At 36.7% G+C, this 25,905-nt stretch overlaps 3 protein-coding genes across 4 annotated transcripts; 1 reads left to right on the forward strand and 2 right to left on the reverse strand.

Annotated features, from left to right (window-relative positions):
* Positions 1-574: 574 nt before the first annotated feature.
* On the forward strand, positions 575-6,445 carry LOC127639101 (probable polypeptide N-acetylgalactosaminyltransferase 8). The gene is made up of 11 exons (XM_052120945.1): positions 575-1,016; positions 2,205-2,409; positions 2,527-2,693; positions 2,915-3,098; positions 3,618-3,815; positions 3,901-4,015; positions 4,550-4,735; positions 4,960-5,097; positions 5,188-5,283; positions 5,374-5,541; positions 5,634-6,445. The coding sequence occupies exons 1-11, from the start codon at positions 821-823 to the stop codon at positions 5,766-5,768; spliced, it is 1,788 nt and encodes a 595-aa protein (XP_051976905.1). The 5' UTR covers positions 575-820; the 3' UTR covers positions 5,769-6,445.
* A 2,413-nt stretch (positions 6,446-8,858) lies between these two features.
* On the reverse strand, positions 8,859-17,440 carry ada2b (adenosine deaminase 2b). Of its 2 annotated transcripts, none has more exons than XM_052120946.1 (10): positions 17,283-17,440; positions 12,448-12,742; positions 12,151-12,370; positions 11,790-12,000; positions 11,515-11,642; positions 11,155-11,245; positions 10,262-10,370; positions 9,952-10,109; positions 9,400-9,602; positions 8,859-9,318 (listed from the first exon to the last, which is right to left on the reverse strand). In XM_052120946.1, the coding sequence occupies exons 1-10, from the start codon at positions 17,343-17,345 to the stop codon at positions 9,234-9,236; spliced, it is 1,563 nt and encodes a 520-aa protein (XP_051976906.1). In that variant the 5' UTR covers positions 17,346-17,440; the 3' UTR covers positions 8,859-9,233. The 2 variants fall into 2 exon arrangements, with proteins under 2 accessions (XP_051976906.1, XP_051976907.1); XM_052120947.1 differs by having other exon boundaries at positions 8,861-9,318; positions 12,448-12,783; positions 17,283-17,363.
* Positions 17,441-17,564: 124 nt separating this feature from the next.
* On the reverse strand, positions 17,565-25,307 carry atp6v1e1b (ATPase H+ transporting V1 subunit E1b). Its single transcript, XM_052120948.1, has 9 exons — positions 25,069-25,307; positions 23,756-23,821; positions 23,515-23,624; positions 23,299-23,365; positions 23,116-23,205; positions 22,823-22,891; positions 22,623-22,717; positions 18,333-18,420; positions 17,565-18,159 (listed from the first exon to the last, which is right to left on the reverse strand). The coding sequence occupies exons 1-9, from the start codon at positions 25,099-25,101 to the stop codon at positions 18,097-18,099; spliced, it is 681 nt and encodes a 226-aa protein (XP_051976908.1). The 5' UTR covers positions 25,102-25,307; the 3' UTR covers positions 17,565-18,096.
* Positions 25,308-25,905: the final 598 nt, after the last annotated feature.

Here is a 25,905-nt window from a genome sequence, read left to right on the forward strand (position 1 = left end):
TTTTTTGGAGCAATATGTATTGTGACAAAAGGTTGTGTCAAATATGTGTCAATAATAGAGACTATACATTGTTTGAAATTTGATTAAGGAGGGGTTTCCACCTTAAATAAATATTATAATTTGTAATCTCAAAAGTTGAGAGTGCTGTATGCCACTGTAAATAAAGACTTGTACTATCCCTTTCCATATTTTCTTGATAATCATTTTCAGAATTGATTTTTATTTTGCAAAATAACGATTGGTTTCTTGGTCCCTTTCATAATCATTGCTTTAGGCTAAACTAAATGTTGATTCATGGCTTAAATCATAAAAACACATGGCACGAGACAGACACATTTGATAACTTTTATCACCAACCACAGTGGTGATGGACTGCAGTGTGGGGGATTGACTACATTTATTGATTTATAAAATGAGAGTTGTAAACAGTGGTAAAAACTGGTATTTTATTGTAATATGAAGAAGTTGAAAGCCCCTCCCATTGCCAAACATCCTACTAGCCATACCAGGATTCAATGTCCTGGTGTTCCAATCCCTTGTAAACTTTAGAAAGACTAAAGGGTGGCACCTTTTTTCCATGCCACAATGTGCAGAATTGGTGGCTTATTAATACAGATTTACCACAAGTCATGAAGATAAGACTTCTTCCTTTTTGTCAATGATTATGATAAATTGATAAAGATAAACAAATCTTAAAAAGCTGGAAAACATTAGTGGTGCCACTTTTGTACACAAAAGCTACAAGAGTAAAGACCAATGACAGCCTCAGCTATAGGCAACAAAGCTCTGTGATTTTTGCAGTGTCCACACCGTTCAGATCATGATGAGAGTAAGCTGTGTGAAGAGTCTGTTTCCAGTCTTGGCTGTCATTGTAGTGTTTCTCTATGTGAACTCTGTCAAGCAGAAAATCCAAACCCAAGAGAAACAGTTTGACCAGGTCCAGCAGAACTTCTCGATACACAGTGCACTTCTCCTCAGCAAACTGAAGAGACTGGAGGCTCATGTACATGCGATAGGTGAGTTACTAATGTCTGATTAGTCCATTTTGACATAAGAAATGAAGTACTGTTTCATGCTTCCAAAGACTCATTTTCTGCTTTAACATAACTTGTATGCACAATATTATGTGACGTGAAATTTAAAGCAGTATAGAACATCCTATGTACTATATATGTATATATGTGTATATATATATATATATATATATATATATATATATATATATCTCTACTATACTTGCATTTTGCGTGACCACTTATAAATTGAGACACTGCATTGAATTTGTGTGTTTTTGAAAAGTAATCTGTCACACCATAGGACCACTTAAACTGAACTAATTAAGCTTATAAATAGGTTTATTAAAATGTTAAGAAATATAATAAAAGAAGTGGTGACAGGTTATTTGATCTAAGATATATACTGTCCCTTTAAAAAGTATAGCCATTATACATAAGCAGTATATGTTAACATAATTTTGGTGTGGTAAAATCACTTACTAACCTGTGTAAAGTTCTTTCCAAAACTGTGATTACATGGTTTTGTTGTACAAAGTTGTAAAATTGATGTAACTTTACTCAAAAAGAAAGAAACAATATGTTTTTATTGGGTTTATGGACTGGCCCCATTCACACTGGATAAAATGAATAGTTAGATTGACTTATTTTGATTTCACAAGTTTTTACTCAGTTTTTATAAGTTAATCTTAATAGTATGAATGTAAGTAAAATCTACTGAACTTCATGACATAATATTGATTAAAAGTGAGTAAGTTTAACTTAAACATTTTAGTATATAGTCCTTTTTTTGAAGATGTATTTACAAACACGGATAATTATATACCACATGACATATGAAAGCCTCCGACAGGGAATCAAACAGTGAAACCACGCAATCTCATTAATTATTCAAGCCCAGTGCATGCTGGGAACACCAGCTTTGAAAAGTTAAGTAAAATGAACTTATTTCATTTTCTAGTGATATTTACTCACATTAGCTAATAAAATTACAAGGTTTTATATTAACGAGTGATACATGATGACACATTGTAAAGATAACAAACAATCATAAATAATAATTATTTTTAAGCTAGAGCATTCATTTTTATGAATGTGCAATCCCTGCAATTTCAGTGACTCTGAACCACAAATAAAAATACTTGCAGGAAAATTTTTTAGATTTTTGAAAGACTAATATAATTCTTGCAGAGGGAAGAAGCCTCAAAGTGAAAGACGAGAAGAAGCCAGCAGAGAAGCTGTTCCCAAACTCACAACTCTTCAGCAAATGGACTGTGGAGCTTTCTGAGGAAGACCAGAGAAAAGCTGAAGATCTCTTTCAGAAATATGGCTATAATGCCTTCCTCAGTGACCAAATCCCTCTGGACAGAGATCTGCCGGAGACTAGAGACTACAGGTGTGTCTCGTGGTTTATGTAAATGCTCAGTATTTCAATACCTGCCTGTCTTGTGCAAAATGCACAAAAATGATTGAGCTGTCTGTTTTCCATTTTGCATTTGTCATTGCTCTGTAGATGCATTGGACATGAATACCCCCCCAATCTTCCCACCATCAGTGTGGTGTTGATTTACCTGGATGAGGCTCTGTCTGTCATTCAAAGAGCCATTTGCAGTATCATCAACAGAACTCCAGCCCACCTGCTCAAAGAGATCATATTGGTGGACGACCACAGCAGAAATGGTTTGTTTTTCTCAAAGTTTAGTCACGCTTGGTGTTTATTTTATGGAATACTACAAATCCAAATATCGACTAAAGGAATGAATTCTTATGATAAAGCATGTTCAGCAGAGAGTGAACCTGACAGTCACAGTAACTAGTTTGATGTATGTCAATTATATTTTCATGTACTGCCCAATATGGATTATTTTGCATATTTCATTTTGGACATGTCTGTTCTACAGAAGATCTGAAGTCACAGCTGAATGTCTATGTCAACTCCATTAATGAGAAGCACCCAGGCCTGGTGAAGATGGTGACACATTCAGAGCAGAGAGGCCTCACTCAGGCGAGAATCTCAGGATGGAAGGCAGCCACAGGGGATGTGGTGGCTATTTTGGATGCCCACATTGAAGTCCATGCCAAATGGTGAGAAATAATCAGTTGCCTTTATCTGATGAAATACTTAAACAAATGTAGGGACTATCAACCCTGGTGTCTCGAGTTCGAATTCAGGGCATGCTGAGTGACTCCAGCCTGGTCTCCTAAGCAACCAAATTGAGTCACATGGGTTAACCTCCTCCTGGTCGCTATGATGTGGTTCTCGCTCTCTGTGGGGAGCGTGGGGAGTTGTGCGTGGATGCCGCAGAGAATAGTGTGAAGCCTCCACATGCGCTGTGGCTCCGCTGAAATGTACTCATTAAGCCACGTGATAAGATGCACGGGTTGATGGTCTCAGATGCGGAGGCAACTGAGATTCGTCCTCTGCCACCCAGATTGAGGCAAGTCACTACGCCACCACGAGGACTTAAAGAGAATTGGGCATTCCAAATTGTGGAGAGAAGGGGAGAAAGTAAAAAAGAAGAAAGAAACACATGTAAGAACGTACAGGAAAGGAAAGTATATGGTGTATGAAATGTGTACACTTTCTTACTCTCTTGTTTTTAGGGCGGAGCCTTTGCTTGCCCGTATCCAGACTGACCGCACATTGGTCCTGAGTCCTGTGTTTGACAGAGTGAACTTCTATGATTTGAAAGTGATGCACTATCCCGCCGCTGCCCATGGTTTTGACTGGGCTCTCTGGTGCATGTACGAGGTGTTTCCACCAAAGTGGTATGACCAACATGATCCGTCACAGCCAGGAAAGTGAGTGTGTTAAGTATTTTTTCCCCAATGATCTGTTCTATTGTATTCTACTCTATTGAGAGCATTCTCTTGCACTGTTCTCCAGGAGTCCCTCTGTAATGGGCATTCTCGTGGTTGATCGTCTCTTTTTCGGTGAGATTGGAACTCTGGATGGAGGGATGCAGGTGTATGGAGGAGAGAATGTTGAATTAGGCATACGGGTAAAGCACGTGATTTTTATTATACCACCTTAAAAAGAATATTCCATATAATTTGTGGTGCTTGCTAAGGCACCATTACCTGCTATGATTATTACTATTGCTCATACTGCACATTAGGGTTTTTCAAAAACAATGCATTCTGTTACTGTTCTAAGTGATCAAACTCAAGATTTTCACCTGGCATAAAGCAAAAAAAATAAATAATAAATCATCGATAGGGATCCAAACCATCTAGGAATCACATTATCTGGGAATAGGTGAGCCTTGTTGACCTGGGCCAGTAGGCAACTACCATGAACTCTCTGGCAACCATCCAGAAAACCTTAGTATTGGGGCCAAACATTTTGCATGAGTTATCTCCACTGATGTTTTCTTCAGAAATTTAAAATTCGTAATGCCATTCTTTTTGTGAAAATGAGGGATGACTTCAAAATTGATCTGGAGTTTTTCCACAGATGCTGTCCATAAACATATAAATTAGTAAATAGCCACATTGCACCATGATGTCTTTATCTTTGCTGTGGTTTGGTTCAGGTGTGGCTATGTGGAGGAAGTATAGAGATTGTTCCCTGCTCTAAAGTTGCCCATATTGAAAGGGCGCACAAACCCTACATGCGCGACTTGACCGTTACAATGAAGAGAAATGCCCTCAGGGTGGCAGAAGTTTGGATGGATGAATACAAGAGAAATGTCAACATTGCCTGGAATCTTCCCATACAGGTATACATGAGTGAACTGTGCAATTCCCCTCACATTTAATCTGAAAGATTCAGTCAACTGGGGGTAAAATAAAAATTACAATTCAAAAAAATTCTCTAGCCCGAATTCTAAGACCCTATAAGTGAACTTAGTATGGCAAGAAATACATGGCCCCATTGCTTTTTTCTCTGTTAGATGTATGATCTGCAATCATCCTGTATATCTGTTCTCATATGCTCCTGCAGAACCATGGGATAGACATCGGAGATGTGTCAGAGAGAAAAAAACTGAGAGAGAAGCTGAAATGCAAACCATTCAAATTCTATCTGGAAAATGTCTATCCTCAGTTAAATCCCGTAGATGATATAGTTGGTTATGGAGTGGTGAGTGATTTGCCGTGCTATGATTTCTTTTTACACAATAATAAAAAATAATGGTTTTCCATAATTTCCTTATTATGTTCTTACAAACAGCTGATTAATGATCTGCAAACAAGTTTATGTTTGGATCAGGGACCAGTTGAAGGGACCGCTCCCATTTTATATAAATGTCATTTCTCATTCTCACAGGTATGTAAGGAATAATTTTTTATTTTCAATATATTCATGATTTATTCATTTTATTATATGTTTACTAAACTTCAGTTTCACTTCTCACAGTTATTTTACTATACAGAAAGAGGTGAGATATTTATGGGTCCTCTTGAGTCCAATACATACAAAAGGACCCGTTGTTTAAGTGATCCAGGTTCGGGGAGGGTCCCGGAGCTCTACTTGTGTTCAGATGCTAAAAAGCTAAAGCAACACATGTACTGGGACTTCAAACAGGTGAATAAATCATGACATACTGAATATATTATTCACGTGAAAGGATTGCCAGGATATACAACACAATCTAATAATTGTATAACATATTTTAGGGCCAGGCCATACAGAACAGAAATACCAAACGCTGTCTGGAGATCAGCTCTGACCAGGATGGAAATTATGAGCTTTTAATTCTGGAGTGCAGCGGCCAGCACTGGAAGATACAGCATGTAATTGAAGACTTCTGAACGGCAGAATTCACATAAATGCTGCTGGCACTTTGTTGAAGCATCAGGGATTCAACTTTACATTAAACAGTACATTTCTTTGGCATTGTGCCTATTACTGATCATTTAATGATTTTTAATCAAGCCCCCCATTGTGAAGTTTTTAACTTTAAAATGCCATTAATGACAATCTGGCAACTTTTTTAAACCGATGGAGTGTTTTCCTGACCGCTTTATCTGGTTTGTTCTACACTGAGAGTAATTAAGGTTGAAGAAAGAGAGAATATCCAGTTATTTTCATAGTTATTAGAGAAATGTTTGAATTTACAGATAAACATGTTTCTTAAACTGATGAAAGCAGCTATATCATCAGAGAGTGATAATATAAAAAAATTCCAGTATACATATTTATATTTAAGACATATTTATGTAAATATACGTGAACTCTATTCTTCTTCAAAAAAAAAAAAATAAGAAAATGCAGTATTGTAATTTTTGTAATAGTGATTGGATAAACAAGTTAACACAATAAAATCACACCGGGATACATTTAAAAGTTTTACATGTAGTTTTACATTTAGATATGAAATAATTGATCGTTTCCTGTTTTTTCATGATTGCGTTTTATAATAAGTTTTCATATATGTAACAGCCCACTGTGGGACATTTTGTGACAAAACAATTTATTAAAGGCATAGTTCACCCAAAAATCTAAATTGTGTTATTATTTACCTACCCTCATTTTATGTTTAATTTCGTCCCTGCAGATGTTAGGCAGAATGTCCATGAAGCTCTTTTAATTTTAAATGGTTGGTGATTTATACTGCAGTAATGACACATTTCACCTTTTATTCTTAATTGTATTTTAATTTAATTGTGGAACTGTTGTTCAATTAATTAATTAAAGATGAGCCAAACTGAACCATTTGCAAACAAACCCCTGATCTTCTGCATGTTTGAATATAGAATGTACTTAATATTTCCAAGTTCATGCTGAAACTGACTTATTCAATATTGAAAGTAATATTTTCTGCAATATTTACTTCACCTTAAAATAAAATTCAGCGCACTTCCATTGTAAGTGCTTTACTGTAATCGATTCCATCCATCCATCCATCGTCAACCGCTTATCCTGTGTACAGGGTCGCGGGGGGCTGGAGCCTATCCCAGCTAACATTGGGCGAAAGGCGGGGGACACCCTGGACAGGTCACTGTAATCGATTATTTTAATAAATTAATTATACATTTTTTTGGTAATCAACATCATGACACAAGCTTAACTTGTATTGTAATGAACTTCTATCGAATATTCCTTTAAAATTCATGGACGTGTCATATTTCAAACACCCTGACATGAACGATATTCAAATAGACACTCACACAAATCTGTTGACTTGAGCTATATTGTTTTGGATTTGCTGGTGTAACTCTCTTATTAGAATTATTTGGTTCTAATTGAACACATGCAGATGTGCAATCCCTGCAATTTCAGTGACTCTGAACCACAAATAAAAATACTTGCAGGAAAAAAATTAAGATTTTTGAACGACTAATATAATTCTTGCAGAGGGAAGAAGCCTCAAAGTGAAAGACGAGAAGAAGCCAGCAGAGAAGCTGTTCCCAAACTCACAATCTCTTCAGCAAATGGACTGTGGAGCTTTCTGAGGAAGACCAGAGAAAAGCTGAAGATCTCTTTCAGAAATATGGCTATAATGCCTTCCTCAGTGACCAAATCCCTCTGGACAGAGATCTGCCGGAGACTAGAGACTACAGATGTGTCTTGTGGTTTATGTAAATGCTCATTATTTCAATACCTGTCAAAAAAATGATTGAGCTGTCTGTTTTCCATTTTGCATTTGTCATTGCTCTGTAGATGCATTGGATGTGAATACCCCCCCAAATGTGTACACTTTCTTACTCTCTTGTTTTTAGGGTGGAGCCTTTGCTTGCCCGTATCCAGACTGACCGCACATTGGAGTTTCTATGATTTGCAAGTGACGCACTATCCCGCCGCTGCCCATGGTTTTGACTGGGCTCTCTGGTGCATGTACGAGGTGTTTCCACCAAAGAGGTATGACCAAAATGACCCGTCACAGTCAGGAAAGTGAGTGCGTTAAGTATGTTTTTTCAATGATCTGTTCTATTGTATTCTACTCTATTGAGCATGAGTTATCACCACTGATGTTTTCTTCAGAAATGTAAAATTCGTAATGCCATTCTTTTTGTGAAAATGAGGGATGACTTCAAATTTGATGTGGTATTTTTCCAAAGATGCTGTCCATAAACATATGAATTAGTAAATAGCCACATTGCACCATGATGTCTTTATCTTTTCTGTGGTTTGGTTCAGGTGTGGCTATGTGGAGGAAGTATAGAGATTGTTCCCTGCTCTAAAGTTGCCCACACTGAAAGGGCGCACAAACCCTACATGCGCGACTTGACCGTTACAATGAAGAGAAATTCCCTCAATCTTCCTGGAATCGTCCCATACAAGTAGATACAATAACAAAAAGCCAAATTTTATCAGGAAGTTTCAGCAGACTCAACAAATTTTCAAAGTTATTACCAGGTCAAATGCAGCTATGATATCTGGATATTGTTCCTGCAGTCTAAACGAGTTGATTTTTATGTAATGAATGGGACTCTTGACAATTGAATCTTCTTCTAAGGACATATCAATATGTTTTCAATTGCTGCTTCAAAAACTCAACATTTCCCCCAAGTATCTTTTTGGTGTGGAAAGAGATACAGTTTAATCTGTCCCATTGCTTTGATTCTATGATAGCAGATTTGTGATCAGCAAAAATCCTGTGTACATGTTCTTATGTCCTCCAGCAGAACCATGGGATAGACACTGGAGATGTATCAGAAACAAAGAGACCGAGAGAGAAGCTGAAATGCAAACCATTCAAATGGTATCTAGAAAATGTCTACCCTCAGTTACATCCTGCAGTTTATATAAATGCTTATGGAGTGGTGAGTGACTTGCAAATCACCATGTAGTGAAAAGCCTTTACAAAGAAAACTTTTTAATATCATGCTCTATTATCACAAACAGGTGAAGGAAAGTATAACCTTTTTATTCAGGAGTGCAGAGAACAGCACTGGATGATACAGCATGTACTGTAAATCAGGACTTCTGAAAAGCGGAAGGCTTTTTTCTTTTATAAAAAAATGTATGGCATGAAACTGACAATAGTCCCAAAGCTTTTAAACAACATGTTCCTCTGTCGGTCCTTGTGCATTTCCTTTTATTTAGTTTTAAATTTCTTAGTGAGAGTACATTTCAAAAAGAGACTCTTTCTAACTTAATTAAATGATTTAAATGAAACTCAGTATTTCATGTCCAAATATTTATTTATTTGGAAAGTCGCTGTGTAATAAGCAGGATAATGTACATTCAGCCAGCCATTTATTTTGTGACAATGACCAGTTGACTTATCCCTTACACCTCCCAATCTCCTCCTCTTCTGTTTGTCACAATTTTTAATTTTCTGCAATGAATCGGTCCCACTTTTTCTGCCATACCATTGTAGCATTATTCTGTAGCTCTGGCGACAAGGAACTGTACCTATTGAGGAAAAATGCGACCTTTAATTCATACTCTACATAACTGAGATGATTTTTCAAATTGAAGTACATAATCTTGTACCTTATTGAATTCATTGCAAGCTCCTTCAGAGTGCCCAGATTAGCATTCAATCCTCCAATACCCACAAAAACCTGATAGAAGTCATATGAGAGTCCTGTGGTCCCGAACAAGGTTGGATCATCAGAACTCACTACTAAAGGATGGCCTTCTGACATAAGCACTGTGGCAGGGTGGTTTCGCAGGTCCGAGACCAGATTTAAAACCTGGAAATGACAAAACACTGAAAGACAATCGATTCAACCAGTCAAAACAAAGACATTACTGCAAGTTTAGTGGCAAAGCATTAGCCTTGGCATATACTTCTGATTGACTCTAATTTAAATCATCTTTTAATTTGGTCCAGGATGCATCTTAAGACATTACACATTAAGTACTTGCATTTATTAGGAATAATTATGACCATTTGTGCTGGATATCAGTTAAAGATTTTTTCTGAATTCTTGGTAGTATAAGAACATCTTTTTTCCAGCTGGGGAAACAATACGAGAAAAATATCCCTGAATAGACTTAATTTGATTGACACTGTCACCCATCTTTCTGAGATTGTTTTACCTGATTAGAAATGGGGCACAACTCCACTGCCACTCCTCTTTCCCTGGAGAGTTTCTTAGCCAGAGGATGGTGTACCAGTGCAAAACCATGTCCGATACGACTGGTGTTAAACAGCAGAGCATCCAAAACATTCTTGTCCACATCTGTACCAAGAGAATCTAAAAACAAACACTCATGCCAAACATATTGCAATGTATCATGCCTTATTTAGCTGTTCCCACAAACTTGATTCTTTAAGTATTTCAAGATTTCATATGTTTAAAAAACTTATAGTTACTTTTTGAGAGTGAAGTGAGCTACATAGACTGACCTGTCTCTCCAGCATGGAAAAAGTAAGGAAGTTTTATCTTAATTTCTGAAGGGACTGATAAAGCTTCTTGATAATTCCAGATAGATTTTCCGGTGTCTTCACGACCAACCTACGGCAAAATGGGATCATATCAGAGTATATATATATATATATATACACACATACAGGCTTGGGAGGGTTACTTTTGAAATGTATTACACTACAGATTACAGATTACATGCTGTAAAATGTAATTTGTAACATAGTCTGTAAGATTACTCAAGGTCAGAAACATAATCTAAATACTTTGAATTTCTTCTTCAGCACTGGTAGATTTTTTGACTTGTTTTGAAAAACTCTGTCAGTACATTAAGACAAAATACACATTAAAAATACATACTCTGAAAAACCCAAATATATTATGCAGTGTTGCATCTAAAACAAGATCATATCAAGAATACAGTTTTTGCCCTAATATCAAAGGTCTTACTAGAAGAAAAGAAATTATGATCCAACATGAATTTTCTTGATAAAAAAAAATATGATCGTGCTGGTAACATGTGCATGTAAAATGGCTAGAAATAGCATTTTATTTTAGCGTAAAGCTGACAATTTACTTCTATTTCTTCGGCTCCAAACGTACTTCTCCGTCTGCTCATATGAATGTAACGCATCATAAGAAAGTGTTTCACCGCTGTTCAAATGCACTTTGGATTGCATCATTTATATGTTTTAATATTTTCAATATGAAAGGTATTATATGAAAATATTATATGAAATTGTAACTGTAGTGGAATACAGTTACTTATTTTTAGTATTTTAAATACGTAATCCCATTACATGTATTCCATTACTCCCCAACCTTATAAGTATAAATAAATATACTATATATATATATATAGGCCTGATATTACCAGGTCAAATCCGGCGATGATATCTGGATATTGTTTCTGCATTTCAATAGCATCTTTTACATCTTGCTTCACGTCAGACACACTAAGAGTCCTGTGTAAGATTCAGAAAATACACTTATACTAATCAGCAAAAGAGGATCATATTTGGAGATGCTTGTAATAGTGGAAATGTAATTTCTTTGTTTAGTGACTTCATTCATGTGACTTTATTAAATTAACTTATTAGTCTTTAAAAGAACAGTTTGTTTCAGGAAAAAATACTATATGAAATGTAATTTGGTTCAATGCAAGAATGACTTAAATAGATGTAAACGTTACATGATTGTTACAACTTTTTTTGTAGGTTTAATATAATTTTACCTGTGGACAGATAAGATTATACGAGTTCCTATAAAGTCTGGATGACTTGCTCTGAACTGCTCGGTGATGTCTCTGTAGACTTCTAGAGACCATGCTCTGTCATGGACAGTGCCATCCAGTTCATAGGCCTAATAAACATTAATTAAGTAAAGTTGAAAATTCTTAAATAGGTGAGTTCAGATGTTTAATTTTCAAAGAAATGGTTTAAACTCTCCCCTAGGAGCACATAAATGATTAAAACTCCCTAATGGTGATCCAACTAAACAGTCACAAACCTTGGACAGTCCAACTCTCAGCTCCAGGTACATGATGTTGTCTTCATAGAGTTCCTTCAGACCCTGGTAGATGTAGTCTTTAAAGACAGGTGCATATGTGATCAGCCCAGAAAGAGCGAGAAAAGTTTCCTCAAACCTTTCCCATGCTGCATCCTGTGTTGGGTAAGCAGTCTCTGGATCCTCCGTGAAGAGTGTAAGATTCTGCATTAAACTGAGGAATTTACTCCATTAGTCTGTTTATTTGTTCTTGAACTGCTTAATGTCAAAACTACTGTGTATTTGGGGTATTATTATGTTTTTTGTGTGTGTTTATTATACATGTATAAGCCACACTTAAAATGTATGAAATTAGCTTGATCACCCGTTGTCAAAAGCAGTGACATCACCAAGACTGGCCCTCAACATGTCTAATCGGCTCCAGGAAAAGCATCCCCAACGCAGGAAGGGCATATGTGCAGAGAATAGGAACCGCACTGACCCCTTTGATGTGAAACAGATATAACAATGAGGCCTGTATGTCGCATTCAGCACCAGCCAATCCACACCCACCATGGCAGAGCTGTGGATGTGAAGGGCGGCACCTGCAAAGTACAGAATATTTTGTCACCTGAAAAACAGACAAAAGGAGTGAGTGACCCAATAGCTACCCTTTGTTTACCTTTGGGCATTTTCTGCAGCAGTTTGAAGATGGGGCTTTTTTGGATGATATGCCGCACTTTAAAGAAGTGTTTGGTGGGGGGGAACGGCGAAACGCCCATTTCTTTCACTTTTAGCTGGTGTAGACGTGAGTCTAGTTGCTGTTCTGCCTGTGTGAGCTCCACTCTGCCCCCTACCTGCTGGGAGAGCTCTAGTTTCAGCATCTTGTCCCTCTGATGGGGGTCTGGCATTGGAGTGCACTCTCTGATACACACTAACATCACCATGATCAGAGGATATGGCCATCTGGAGATTTTCTGGAAGAGACTCTTCATTGTTTATTTGTAGCCTGACAGGACTAGAAATCAAAGAGGGGTTGGAATGGGGCGAGGAAGAGAGAGACTTTTAAAATTTGCTTTATTTACAAATTGTTATAAAAACATAATTTAGAATTAGGGAGAGAGAGAGAGATTGAATCACCTTTATTTAAAACATATAGGTAAACCAAGTCAGTGTTATCACTGAAAATCTACATTACACAATCTCAATTACAAAGGCAAAAAATAACATAATAATAACAACAATATAACTCAAAAATTCAACAATAAATCATAATTTTCATGAACTGTACATAACACACCATTTATGGCCCAAGTATTCACAAACATTGGTAAGCACCCTACCAGTTTGTAATATGCATATTCTATCCTAAGCCTTGATGCTACCAAACCCATGAACATCAACAAAGGATCTAAAGTATCTTTACCAAGTATCTTCATTTTCCTTGTTTTCCCAAATGGCAAGTTTGGCAGTTCCAAACACAAAATTTTATAAAACCAAAACATTTTTACGACTAACGGAATGTTTTGGCCCAAAATTGAACAATTGATGAGCTAAATCTTCACCTAAAGGTAATACCCATTGAAGTAAAAAGAAAACAAATTACCCAAACGTGTACATTGCACAAAAAGATGGAAAATGGTTTCATTTTCAGAACAAAAATGGCAACCCACCCCTACATTTGGATTGAGGTGCACCACATGTCTGTTCAAGGCTATTGCACCATGTATTATTCCAGCAGACTCAAAACAATCCAGCTGAAGGGTTTTAAAAGACAATTAAGACTTTCCTCCTCATGCCATTCCCTTACATAAGCAGTTATCTTCAAGGATGGAAAATCATAGTCACACCCAGCTATCCATTCTTTAATATGGATAGAGTTGTTGATAAAGAGTCGTTGATCAAATTCAGCTGTCCAACAAAATTTCCCAGTTCTCTCTCCCAGGGTATCCAAACTGATACTTAATGTAAACAAACAGATACATCCAAATTGATGACAAATTGGCAGAGCATAAGTGTTTAGAAAAGGGTTCTGGAACAATGGCTCTTCTATCAGCCAAAAACCTGCATGTATTCCAGCAAGTCTTAAGACAGAAAAAACTTTCCAGGCTTCCAACACAGATCTATAGAAGGAAGTCAAGTCTGTTAAAATGGCTTCATTCAAACTCAATAAAAATAAGTGTTTATCAAGTCCCATGTTGCCTGCTTTTCTCGGGAGTGCAACTGCAATGTTAGACCAAGCAATATCATTATTAGGCCTATACAGCAGTCTCTGAGCAGCTTGTAGACGAAAAGTCATAAGTCTAGATCTGATATCTACAAGACCATGCCCCCCTTCTTGCACTGGCAAAAAGAGGACAGTTTATCAGACCCAATGCTGTCCTGACCAAAAAAAGTTCACCAGCATCCTTTGAATGTCTTGAACTAATCCAGCAGGAGGCTGTAACACAATAAATTTGTGCCACAGAGCAGAAGCGACCAAATTGTTTGCAACTAAAACTCTCCCCCTTTAGGATAACTGGGGTAGCAACCAGTTCCATCTAGACAATCGGGTGAACACTCTCTCCAAAACTCCCTCACAATTTTTCTTTTGAAACTCAGCAGATCCCAAAAACACACCAAGTATTTTTACCCCTTTTTTATTCCAGTTTATGTTACCTGGTAGTTGTGGGAGATTTTCCAAATTTCTTTGACCTGACCAGAAAGCCTCAGTCTTATCCCTATTTACTTTTGCTGATGATGCCCTTTCATACAAAACAAGTTCTCTAGACAGAGCTTTTATATCATTATTGTCATTGACAAAGACTGTAACATCATCAGCATAAGCAGTAATTATAGTTCTTAAATGTTGAGGCATTGTGGGTATTAATAAACCAGTTAGGGTTTTCCTTATATTAAAAAGTAATGGTTCGATAGCAATACTGTACAATTGCCCTGATAAAGGGCATCCTTTTCTAACGCCCCTTGAAACCAAAATAGGCCGACTTAGACCATCCCTCACCTTAACCATACAAGAAACAACTGTATATAGTTGATAAAATCCTGACCAAACCCAAATGCAGCAAGTAGATTAAAAAGATATTTATGATCGACCCGATCAAAACACCCGATCAAACACCTTTTCTTGGTCTAAAGTGATCAATCAAACCTCTGCATCAAACAATTTGCAGATATCCAAGGTATCTCACTAAAAAAAGATTATCCATTATAGATCTCTTTGGAATGCAATAGGTTTGGTCTTGATGAATTATCTAATGTAAAAACTTTGGATAAGATTTCATATTCTGTTGTTAATAAAGCAACAGGTCTCCAGTTCTTTAACAAGGTCAAGTCTCCCTTTTTAGGTAGTAGGGACAGTACAGCACATTGACATGAAACAGGTGGAATGCCATCCACTACCATCATCGCTTAGACACAATTCTCTTTTTCTTGTACTCAAACAAACAGGCTCGACACACCTACTTGAACTGGGCCCTGCATTTACCACAATGTTATCTTGTCGCTCATCTGCATTAATATGTTGTACAATATTTGCTGACGTTCATTCACATTAGTATCAGTATTAGTACTCACGTGTTTCTATAACGGAACAGAATCGCTTACCTCCGATGAACCTGCGTTTTCCTCTTGAGCAGTGTGCTCCGCAACGTCTCCAGTAGGCCCATTCTCTGTTGCACGCTCTCTATGTAGGCATGCAAACGTATTATGACCTAAATCGTGGCGATTTATTGTATGCAATTGTATGAATGTATTCAAAAACTGGTATTATATGGTGCTTTCAATGTGGCACGGGAATTAAACATCCAGCGTATTCTCGGGGGAGTCTAGAAACATAAACACCTGTCTTCTGAAAGACTTAACGTGTTTCAGAGATGGGTGTTTACAGCCTAGCGTAATTGTTTTGAACGCGCAGGCAAATTTGCAAAACCGTAGGCCTAATTCCCATTCCAACTCTTCATCCGGATAAAAGATGGAACATTCCATACCGTGATTTTCACTGTCGGAGCATGTAATGGGGTTACCTGAACAAAATTGTCATTTATAACAAGACCATTATCGATTAACAAGGTTTTGATCTTTTAAGAACACATCTACGGCCTTATTCATGCGAGAAGTGGACACAATATTTTCATGTCCCACTTTCTCGCCTGTCGAAATGAGCACATCTTCCACTGTGACGCCATCTTCTGGCACACACCTGAAGCTATTGCGCAAGGACAATGATGGCGTCTCCTCATGAGAGTGCAATATTCACAACAGTAATCAAACTGAGTCTAAATCAAACATAAACCATGCAAGAACATAGAAATAGAAAAAAACTTAATTAAATTTAAAGGTGAATTAGATCTCACCAACACCACTCTCAATCCACTCCCAGCAAGCAACAGAGAGAGAGAGAGAGAGAGAGAGATAATGGTGATGTACATCAAAACATACCTTGATGGCATTTCAGGTTCAACTTTGAGCTATTTCACATCCCAGGGGTTGATATTTATTAAAACGAACATATATGAAGGTCTTATTAAAATTGAGTTGGAAATGTTTGACCAGGCCTTTATAGTTTATTTTTGATTGGCTACTTTAAAAAAAAAAAATTAACATTAAAATACTTACTGTTTCAAAAGAATAGCCACACCACATGAACAACATGCATGTTTAAACATGATTTTAGTGTGATAAATCACTTACGAACCTTTTCTGTTTAAAGTTATTGTCAATTTCACAACTTCATGCCATGATGATGTAATATTAACAAACACTAAAATCCTAAAATGACTGTAAAAATGACAATTTACACAAAAGTACAGCTCAAATAATACATGAGTTTTAACAGAAGAATTCATGTAAATGCTTTTAGAAAATGTCTGCCATTAAACCCTCCAAACATTGACCCCATTGAAACCTCGATTTTTGCTCTCTTTATTTTTTAAGAAAAGGAGGGATGAGGCGAAATTAATTTGTGAGGTAATCAATATTATGCCACAAATCCGGTCGATTGATCTTAACTTGTACTGAACCCAGAATATTCCTTTAAGTAGCCTATGTTACAGCTGATATGCCCAATTCTCAGCTAAATGGTTAAAGATAATTTTATACCTGCAGGTCATCATTTCAGCACTGTTTTTGATGATTAATTAAATTGCTTGTCAATTATTTTTACTTAATAGCATCACGTCTTTTGCTATTTAAGTGTCAGTACACTCCTCAAATGTCAACTTCCTTTCATTTTTACAGGATATGAAAAATGCTATTTTAAGTTCACTTGCCACTGCATACAAAATGAGCTCTTGTTCAAAAATAACCTTTGTGGAATTAATGTTACTAATAAATATTATCATCATCTTAATATGGTATCCCCATAAGACAATATCAAAAATTCACATCATTAAAATTCCAATTTGGTTAAGTTTAGCGGTAGGAAAACAACAGCCCCAATGACAAAAGTTGTTCAAGGTATTGATTACAAATAATTAGTAAAGTTCCATCAGTCTATGATAAAACATGATGTATACTGACCTTCAAGACGATTCTCTGAAGACATGTATTTGAGCTGCTGTGATTCTGAATGTCTAGTGACATTAACTCTGCAGTTCCTCATTGTGCATGATGAGAATGTGATGACAATAGAGCATGTGACAAACTGCAAAAAACTACAATGACTCATTCAAGAAGAGCCTTCTGCAAACCCTTCAATATAACATTCCTCAACTCACTGACATTTACCAGTTCACTACATACTATTGAACATCAACACAACAGTCAATAAGCACACACTGGGAGAAAATCTGATCGATACTGTTTTTCATTATATATTATTTTCACATCAATTTAATCTTTGCGGTGTTAACAGATACATTGGTTCTGAAATACAGGTCATGCTCTGCACAGGAAAGGACAAAAAAAAACAAAGAAAATCAAACATGTAAACATCTTAATGGTCATGTCTTTATCACCATGGATGTTCAGAATGGGGCCGCCTTTTCCTCGCCCATCCTCCAAATGGGTATCAGAGTCGGTAAACTGAAACTTAGAAGAGCTCATGGAATTTTTACTTCAGTTTAAGACTCAGTCGAGCTTTTCTGTAAACATAACTGTGTTATATTACAGCTGCAGTCAAATCAACACATGAGATGTAAAGGACCAGAGTTCCAGCAGACATTCAAAACACTACTTTGGTCCTTTTTAACAGCAATAATGAATCACCACATACAGAACACACATACGCATGATATTTTCTTAAATACAGACACAGGAATGGAATTCTTAACAGCAGAATAAAATTAAAAGTACAACATCAAACAAAGGCATTCTGCCGTAGTTCTATCGTAGATCAGTCCATGAACTTTCGGTTCTGGTTTGCACCAAATAGGGCAACTCGGATTTCAGGCATCATCTGAAAAAAAACAAAAAACATTTATTATAATTTTAGCTTGTGATCACCAGACGGCTTTATGGTGAAATCTTATCTGACTCAGCCACTCAATTTCTTCTATAAAAGAGGAAATCATGAAGCTAACATTTATATTTTAGAATGCTCTACGAAATTATGTTCGATGTTTGCAATACCTGTTGTGCCATGAGGTCCAGTCTGCTCTCCAGAGTGTTGGACACCTTGATCTTCCCATCAGCATTATACAGCTCGATACCTCCAGAGCTAGAAAGAAGGAACAGACACAGTCAGCACACAAACTGAACCAGCGTAACCCATGAAAACAAACACACAATTCAAGGAATATTCTGGGTTCAATACAGGTTAAGCTCAATCAACAGCATCAACATAGTGTTGATTACGACAAAAACCTAAAATTTTGATTTGTCCCTCCTTAACCTGTTAACCTTTGCCAGAGCGCCAGCGCACGGAAGAGTTTTTTCCCCCCACAAGTTTAATGTTTATGAATAGATTTAACGTGAAAGAACATCATTAATCTTGGCAAACTATATATCATTTTAAAGGTGTAAGCCTCAAGCATCGATGATAGAGCTCTGTTTTTCGATGAAAAGCTTATAACGAATGTATTTCTTGCATTTATGTAAGCAGTACAGATCAAAACACACGTAATCAAAAGCGGAGTACATACCAGTAGTGTCGTAATAACGAGCCACACACGCATCCACTGCTAAAAGTTCCAGATTGAATGGAAAGGTGAGGGTCCACTGAATAACATCCCATAGAGCATTTTTAGTCCAAAGAAACAATAACGTTGTAACATCGATGGTTATTCCTTTGTTTACATCGAGTTTCTTCAGGGTGAAGTATCATACTTGTCGGTTATGCAATAAAATTATGCATAAAAACAGACTCCGGTAGCCGAGCGTTATATGGGTGTGTTGCTTAGAGTGTAATGAACAAATTAAGACCGCACACACACACACAAATACAAAGATAGGCAATATATAGGTCAAAATATCCAAACACTGCGGTCAGTTTTTTGATGTCATGATATGCTGATCCTATTATTTTGTCTTTACAACGAAAGCCAATGAAAGAATTGAAATTATATGACTGATAGAAAATGTAGCCAAGCAGTGCACGATTCCAACGATACCGGGAAGTCTAAATTCCTCGCGAACAAGATGTTTTTTATTTATTTGAATCAGCCACTCTCTATTGAGGAGCTAACCTGCGGCGTAGGCTGTGACCACACCCCGTCATTTGACAACAAACAAGCCATAGTAAAAAGACGGTTCCCCAGTCAACATCTGTTTTAGCGTCTTACTTACTGGACGGATTATCTCATCAAATAGATCGTCAAAAGAAGTTTTTTCTGCTGAAGATGTTTTATTTGCGATCACTTTCGAAGCAGCGATGACGAAATTGAGGAGAGTGAAGACAGCGTCGAGGGTGATATGCTTGAGGGCCGGAAAAGATGGTCCAATTTTACATCGGTGAGTTGCTATGTAACATGCACACATTATACGTGTCTAAGCGACTGCCCATCAGTTTGATTGTATGGACGACCTTTAGTATGAATGCTGTCTAAGCGACTGCCCATCAGTTTGATTGTTGATTTATGAATGCTGTCTAAACGACTGCCCATCAGTTTGATTGTTGATTGAATGGCCAGCCACATAAAAACTATACAGAATTATTTACTTGACATGCGGTGCTAATTATCTTTCCATTCTTTCCCATGCAACAGCTGTGTGGATTATTTTATAACTGAAAAAGCATGGAACAGTGTATATGATGACTAAAATAGCTTGCAGTACCCTTCATAACATTTGGTCATTAGGTTGCTTTTTGAGGTATCCAAGGAGGCTTCTTGGTACCTGGACATAGTCTTGGAAAAAATATTGCAGAAATCTCATTTTTCATAATATCTTCCTCAAATGTGAAATATAAACTGATGAGACTTGTGGCTTTCAATCAATTACCTAACTGGATTCCTCCAGGTTTGTTTTCATTTATTTTTTCATAAAATAATGCAATGTTACTTGCAGTGCAAATTATCTTCAAGACACTTTAAATTCTATAAATGTTTTTCGATTGTAAGTTTTTCAACTTTTACATTTGGGTAATAAACTCCAAAGTGTCTTCTTTTTAAATATGTCTAAATTGTGCATGTAGAGCAAATTGTTCAGTAACTACAATTATTTTAGTTTGGGGATGTCATTTCTGGGGATGTGCCTCGGGCAGGGGAGGGAGAAAGGGAACTGACATAGTCTTGGAAAAAAGCTTGCAGGAACCCCATTTTTCATTATATCTTCCTCAAATTTGAAATATAAACTGATGAGACTTGTGGCTTTCAATCCTTTACCTAATTGGATTCCTCCAGGTCTATTTTTATATATTTGTACATGAAATAATAAAACATTTTTTGAAGTTCACATTATTTATGAGGCACTTCAACTTTAATAACTTTTTATTTGTTTGAGCATTATCAACTCTGATTTATTGTTAGTAGAGTGCCAAGTGTCTTCTTTCCAAAGAGACCTTAATTGTGCCTGTGGTACACTGTTCTCAGGAGCTATATTTATTTTAATTCAGGTATGTCATTTTCAGCTGTGAGCCCCTGAGTGGGGGTGCAGGTTAACAGGTTAAAAAAAAAAAGAAAAAAGAATCAAGGTTACAATGAGACACTTACAATGGAAGTGAATGGGGCCAATTTTTAGAGAAAATGTAGAAATGTGAAGCTTATAATTTAATAAAAGCACTTACATTCATTCTTCTGTTACAATGGGTGTATTGTTTGAGCTGTTAAGTTGTTTGAATCACTTTTACGGTCGTTTTAAGAGTTTTGGGGTTTATGGCGTTAGGTTGTCTTTGCAAAAAAAAAAAAAATTTAGAGGTAATCAACATGATGCCACAAATGCTGTCAAATGACCTTTCGGAAAGCTCCGCCCCCTTAGTTACAGTTGCTCGCACTGACAATCTCTATAGAACTCCCCACTGGAATGAATGTGAGATTGCCGTGAACGACGTGGTTTTTGGCAATATATTCGTATAAACAGAAAGGATAATATTTTTACGTGAGCTGGTATGAAGAGTGACATTGTAATGCAAATGTATCTGAAGCATTTTGTAAAAGAAACTGTTAAATTACACAATGAAAACTGTGCAGACTGTGAATCGAAATCAAGGCAAACACTTGAAAAGAGAAAACATCTAATAACATTAGCGTAAGTGAACAGAGCTTTTTATGACGTCTCATAACACTCATTTTGATGCTGTGAACTGTTCATTTACTATCGCTTTTACTATGACTTCAATCAATACATGAATTAATTAATGTTCAGTTTTTAGCTTTAATTAACCTTGGAGCAAACGTAGGTGTTGAGACACAAAATCTAATGACAATTGCCTCAACGGAAGAACTTTTAAGGCGGGGCTTAACGAAGGGTCAATTAAGCAAAACTTGTCTTGATCCTGGACTATTCCTTTAAGGATTGTGTTACTTCCCCAAACATACAGTATAAACCTACTAAGAACTAGGGCTGTCAAAATTGCTCAAAAATGACATTCGAATATTCCCTCTAAAAAAAACACATATATTCAAACTATTCGAATATCTGGTTGCGCATTTGGTCAATGACGCGCATTACGTCAATAACAGGACAAATTAATACAAAGAGACATAACTATTTGTATAGGTAGTTTATTTAAGTTTAAACATATTTGACAACGTATTACCTACACAAAAACAAGTAAATCAACTAATGGCCAAGACCTCACTCTCGCTGCACGCCGCGAGGCACTCTTTCTCTCTCTCTCGCCCTCACGCTCTCTGCGATAACGGTTTAAAAGAACAACAACAATAAACAAATGTTGAGTGCTGATCAAGAGTTTTGTGCAAGCAATATAAGGTCGCGACTCTTGTCCCAAATATAGCAGGCTTCATTCAGTGATTAAAACAAATTATTAACATTAATTGAAGTTTTACAGTATATAGAACCGACATTGAACGCTCCGAGCGAGCTGTGCTGTGGTAAACATGGAACTTTTCCTTGACATGAAACGGTAAATAATCAAACCAGTGGAAGCCTGCAGTGCATGAAACTGCTGTATCTAACCTACCTTATTCATGCAACATCTATTCAGTCAGTACAGTAGCCTTACATTTTAGTCATGTTTCTGTTTAACGTTAAATAAAATGAGGCACACAATTCGAGAAATGTGACAACAAAGACCCCTCAGGCAGCACGCCCACTCGCAAAGCAGACAGCCGCACATCTGCTACCGCGTGGCGTTTTTTTCCACATTCGAATATTAATTTTCACCTTCGAATTTCTGTTTTTTAAAACTATTCGAATATATATTCGAATTTAGAATATTCGTTGACAGCCCTACTAAGAACAACAGATTAAAAAAAAAAAAGTCTAGTGGAAATGCATAGAAAATTCAAATAGGCTGCTCACATTTCTGGAGAGAGGAAGTTATTCTGGTCAATGCGCACTTCAATAATGTCCTTCACTGATGCTTTGTAGATTGGGATGTTTTTCTGAACAGCAGCCTAATAAATGGAAACAAATGTGTGCTTATTGACGGGACCATAAAAGTGTCTATAATATAAATAAATATTAATGTAAATGTTTATTTCGGTAAAGCATGTACATACCTGTACAATACCCACGTCCTGTTTGCGGCAACGGATGGTTACTTTTGTTTCCAGGAGCTGGTAAAAACCCTAAAACATGCAGAAAGAACATCAGTGTGTCTTTGACAGCATTTAGCATCCATGTTTTTAAGATATCCTATTAATACATGTAAAAACAAAAAAATAATAATAATATATATATATATATATATATATATATATATATATATATATATATGTGTGTGTGTGTGTGTGTGTGTGTGTGTGTGTGTGTGTGTGTGTGTGTGTGTGTGTATAAAGGACCATTTTCTCACCTGCAGGATAAGCCCGTCCATTAGAGCAGAGTATCTGGATGGGTCTCTGGCTACATTAGCTAGTCGCTGACGTGCATCATTTAGCAAATCCTAAAAAGCACAGTATTAAATCAACTGCACGAGTAGAGTACATGGTCAAAAATAACAGCTACCCAAAGTTCAAGGTCCAAAGTGGGAACTAACCGAAATCATGTCATCACGGGCCTTCAGGACCTTCAATCTGGATTGGTTCATTAGATTGGACATTTGACTGTGGACGAGAATCAAAAAGTTCACGATTAGCAACAATGAGAGTGTTAATAACATTAATAAAATTAAGAAATAATGAAATAATCTGAATCTGTGTTGAATTGCATGAGTATGCGATTTTGAGGAAACGGGTCATTTCCACACACTCACATTTTCTTCTGCTGTTCGATCTGTTTCTCCTTCTTCTCATAATACTCCATAATCTTCAAACGCTGGGTCTGAACAAGCCGACCTTTCTCAATGTTGAACTCCTCTTCTGCCTGCAGAGGGAGTCACTTATCATATCGGCTTTCATCACCAGCTTCCCATGAGGTCTCCCAAAGCATGCCTTAAAGTTTAGTGGAATTTTACATTGAGTAATTAAAAGCTAAACAATGTGTGTGCGAGTTACCTTTGCATCAATCTCCTCTGCTTTTTCATTGGCCTCCTGTTCAATGAAAGCCATCATGTGCTTGATCTGAAAACATATGGAAAACAAAAAAAGAGAAAAATTAAACATCAAAACACCCTGAAATCGATATGATATGTTACAGCGTTAAAGCATTTGGTCATCTGTATGAAAAGTACAGGTTGTTCAGTGTTATGTGAGATTAATGCAATGCTCTTAAACTGAAATGTCTGATTGTTCTTTATTTTACTGTAAACAGCTTGTCATATCCCTTTATCTAAACTGAAACACATCATGTTCAATTAGTTGTAGCCCCATCAAAAAGATGTGGAATGTGTTTGCTTGGTGTGAGTGTGTGAGTTTGTGTGTGTGTGTGTGTGTGTGTGTGTGTGTGTGTGTGTGTGTGTGTGTGTGTGTGTTGGTTTACTTGCTGCACTTCAGCAGAGCATGATGATAAAAACATATTCACTATAGATTTACGTGTATTTTTGTATGTTAGAGTAGGTTTCAGGTATCTCATTAAAGGAGTTCACCAAAAAAATTAAATAAATTCTCCTCACTGCCCAGTTGGTGGCAATATGCAATATGAAGAATGTGAATCGCCAAAAACACAAGAACAATTTGAAAATGAAAGTGGAGATTTATTGTAAAAAAGGATTTAAATATTGATCTATCCCCCACGCCTATCATATCGCTTCTGAAGATATGGATTTAACCACACAGTCTTATGGATTACTTTTATGCTGTCTTTGTATGCTTTTTGGACCTTCACATTTCTGGTCATCATTCACTTGCATTTTATGGACCTATAGAGCTGAAATATGCTTCAAAAATCTTTGTTTTCTGCTGAAGAAAGATGCGAGTAAATGATGACAGGATTTTTTTGGGGGGTGAAATGTCCCTTTAAATCTGCAACAAAAGTCTCATATCTTAATATTGTGTTTCATCAGCAGTAGGTTTTCCTCTTGCTTCACACTACTTTGAGGAATTTGTATTGTGCATAAACAGCAGACACATTTAATAATACAAAAATAAGCGTATCTTCTATACAATAGTTCAGTTTTAATCTATTCATATCAATGCACAATTATTACACTATAATTGCACTATTATTATACGGACTCATCTCGTGATTCAAGCGAGTGTGTCATTAAATAAATGACGAACAACCGTGAAGGCCACATCACGGCACCACGTCAAGATGCTCCTGCCAGGCTTATGTAAAGTAATGCATTTGCCACAGAATTCACTGACTAATAATGATACAGTATTGTGCTTTAATGAAGGTTAACTAATGCATTTAAACGCGTTTTCACCTGTTTCTGGACGTCGGCATCGCTGAGCGCCATGACTGCTGCTATAAGAGGATTTTAAACTCCACCGAGAGAAGAAGGTCGACCGCGGCGACAGGAAGAGCGCTGTGTGTCACACGGTGTTTTAAAATAAATGTGAAAAGCCTAGAGATTCAAAAACACACAAATAATGACATGAAAGAGGTCGATCGTGACAGACTCAAAGGCTAGAAAATAGACTGGAAGGATCAGCTGATTCTCAGTCAAAGATGACACAGACGTCACATGACGCGTGTTTCCTCTGTGGTAACCAATCAGATTTCAGTGCGCTTCGGCGGCTATTTATTTATGGTTTATGTGACATCTGTGCTTATTTTGAACCTGTGACAAGCTGAATAATAATATTAATAATAATAATAATAATAATAATAATTTTGCTTATAAACTGTGACTGCAATATTATACGTTTCGCCAAAAAAAAAAAAAAACAAATAGCTATATTGTTGCACTAGATGTGCCATTTATTTCCATTTCTTTCATTAAAGATGGCGTCAAGTAAATTTTTCAAGCAAAAAATGTTCCAAAAGTCATTTTTAAGATTTTAAAAAATAAAAATACATTTACTGTTCAATAAGAAGAAAAAAAGTATTTGGAAACTTAGAAAATGTTACTGGAACATGTCCATCGTTTATTTTATGAACTACCCTGTGTTTACTTTGCTAGGACATCGTGTGTGGACTTGAGGGGAGCTGTCTTTATAAAGTATATTCACAATGACCAATGTCCTTGTGGCCAGTTGGTCAAAGGTAATTGCAAAAATGGCTCAGAAACATTAAGTGCAACTTAATGAAAATTAGTTTG

The sequence above is a fragment of the Xyrauchen texanus genome, chromosome 47 (assembly GCF_025860055.1).
Source record: "Xyrauchen texanus isolate HMW12.3.18 chromosome 47, RBS_HiC_50CHRs, whole genome shotgun sequence".
NCBI lineage: Eukaryota > Metazoa > Chordata > Actinopteri > Cypriniformes > Catostomidae > Xyrauchen > Xyrauchen texanus.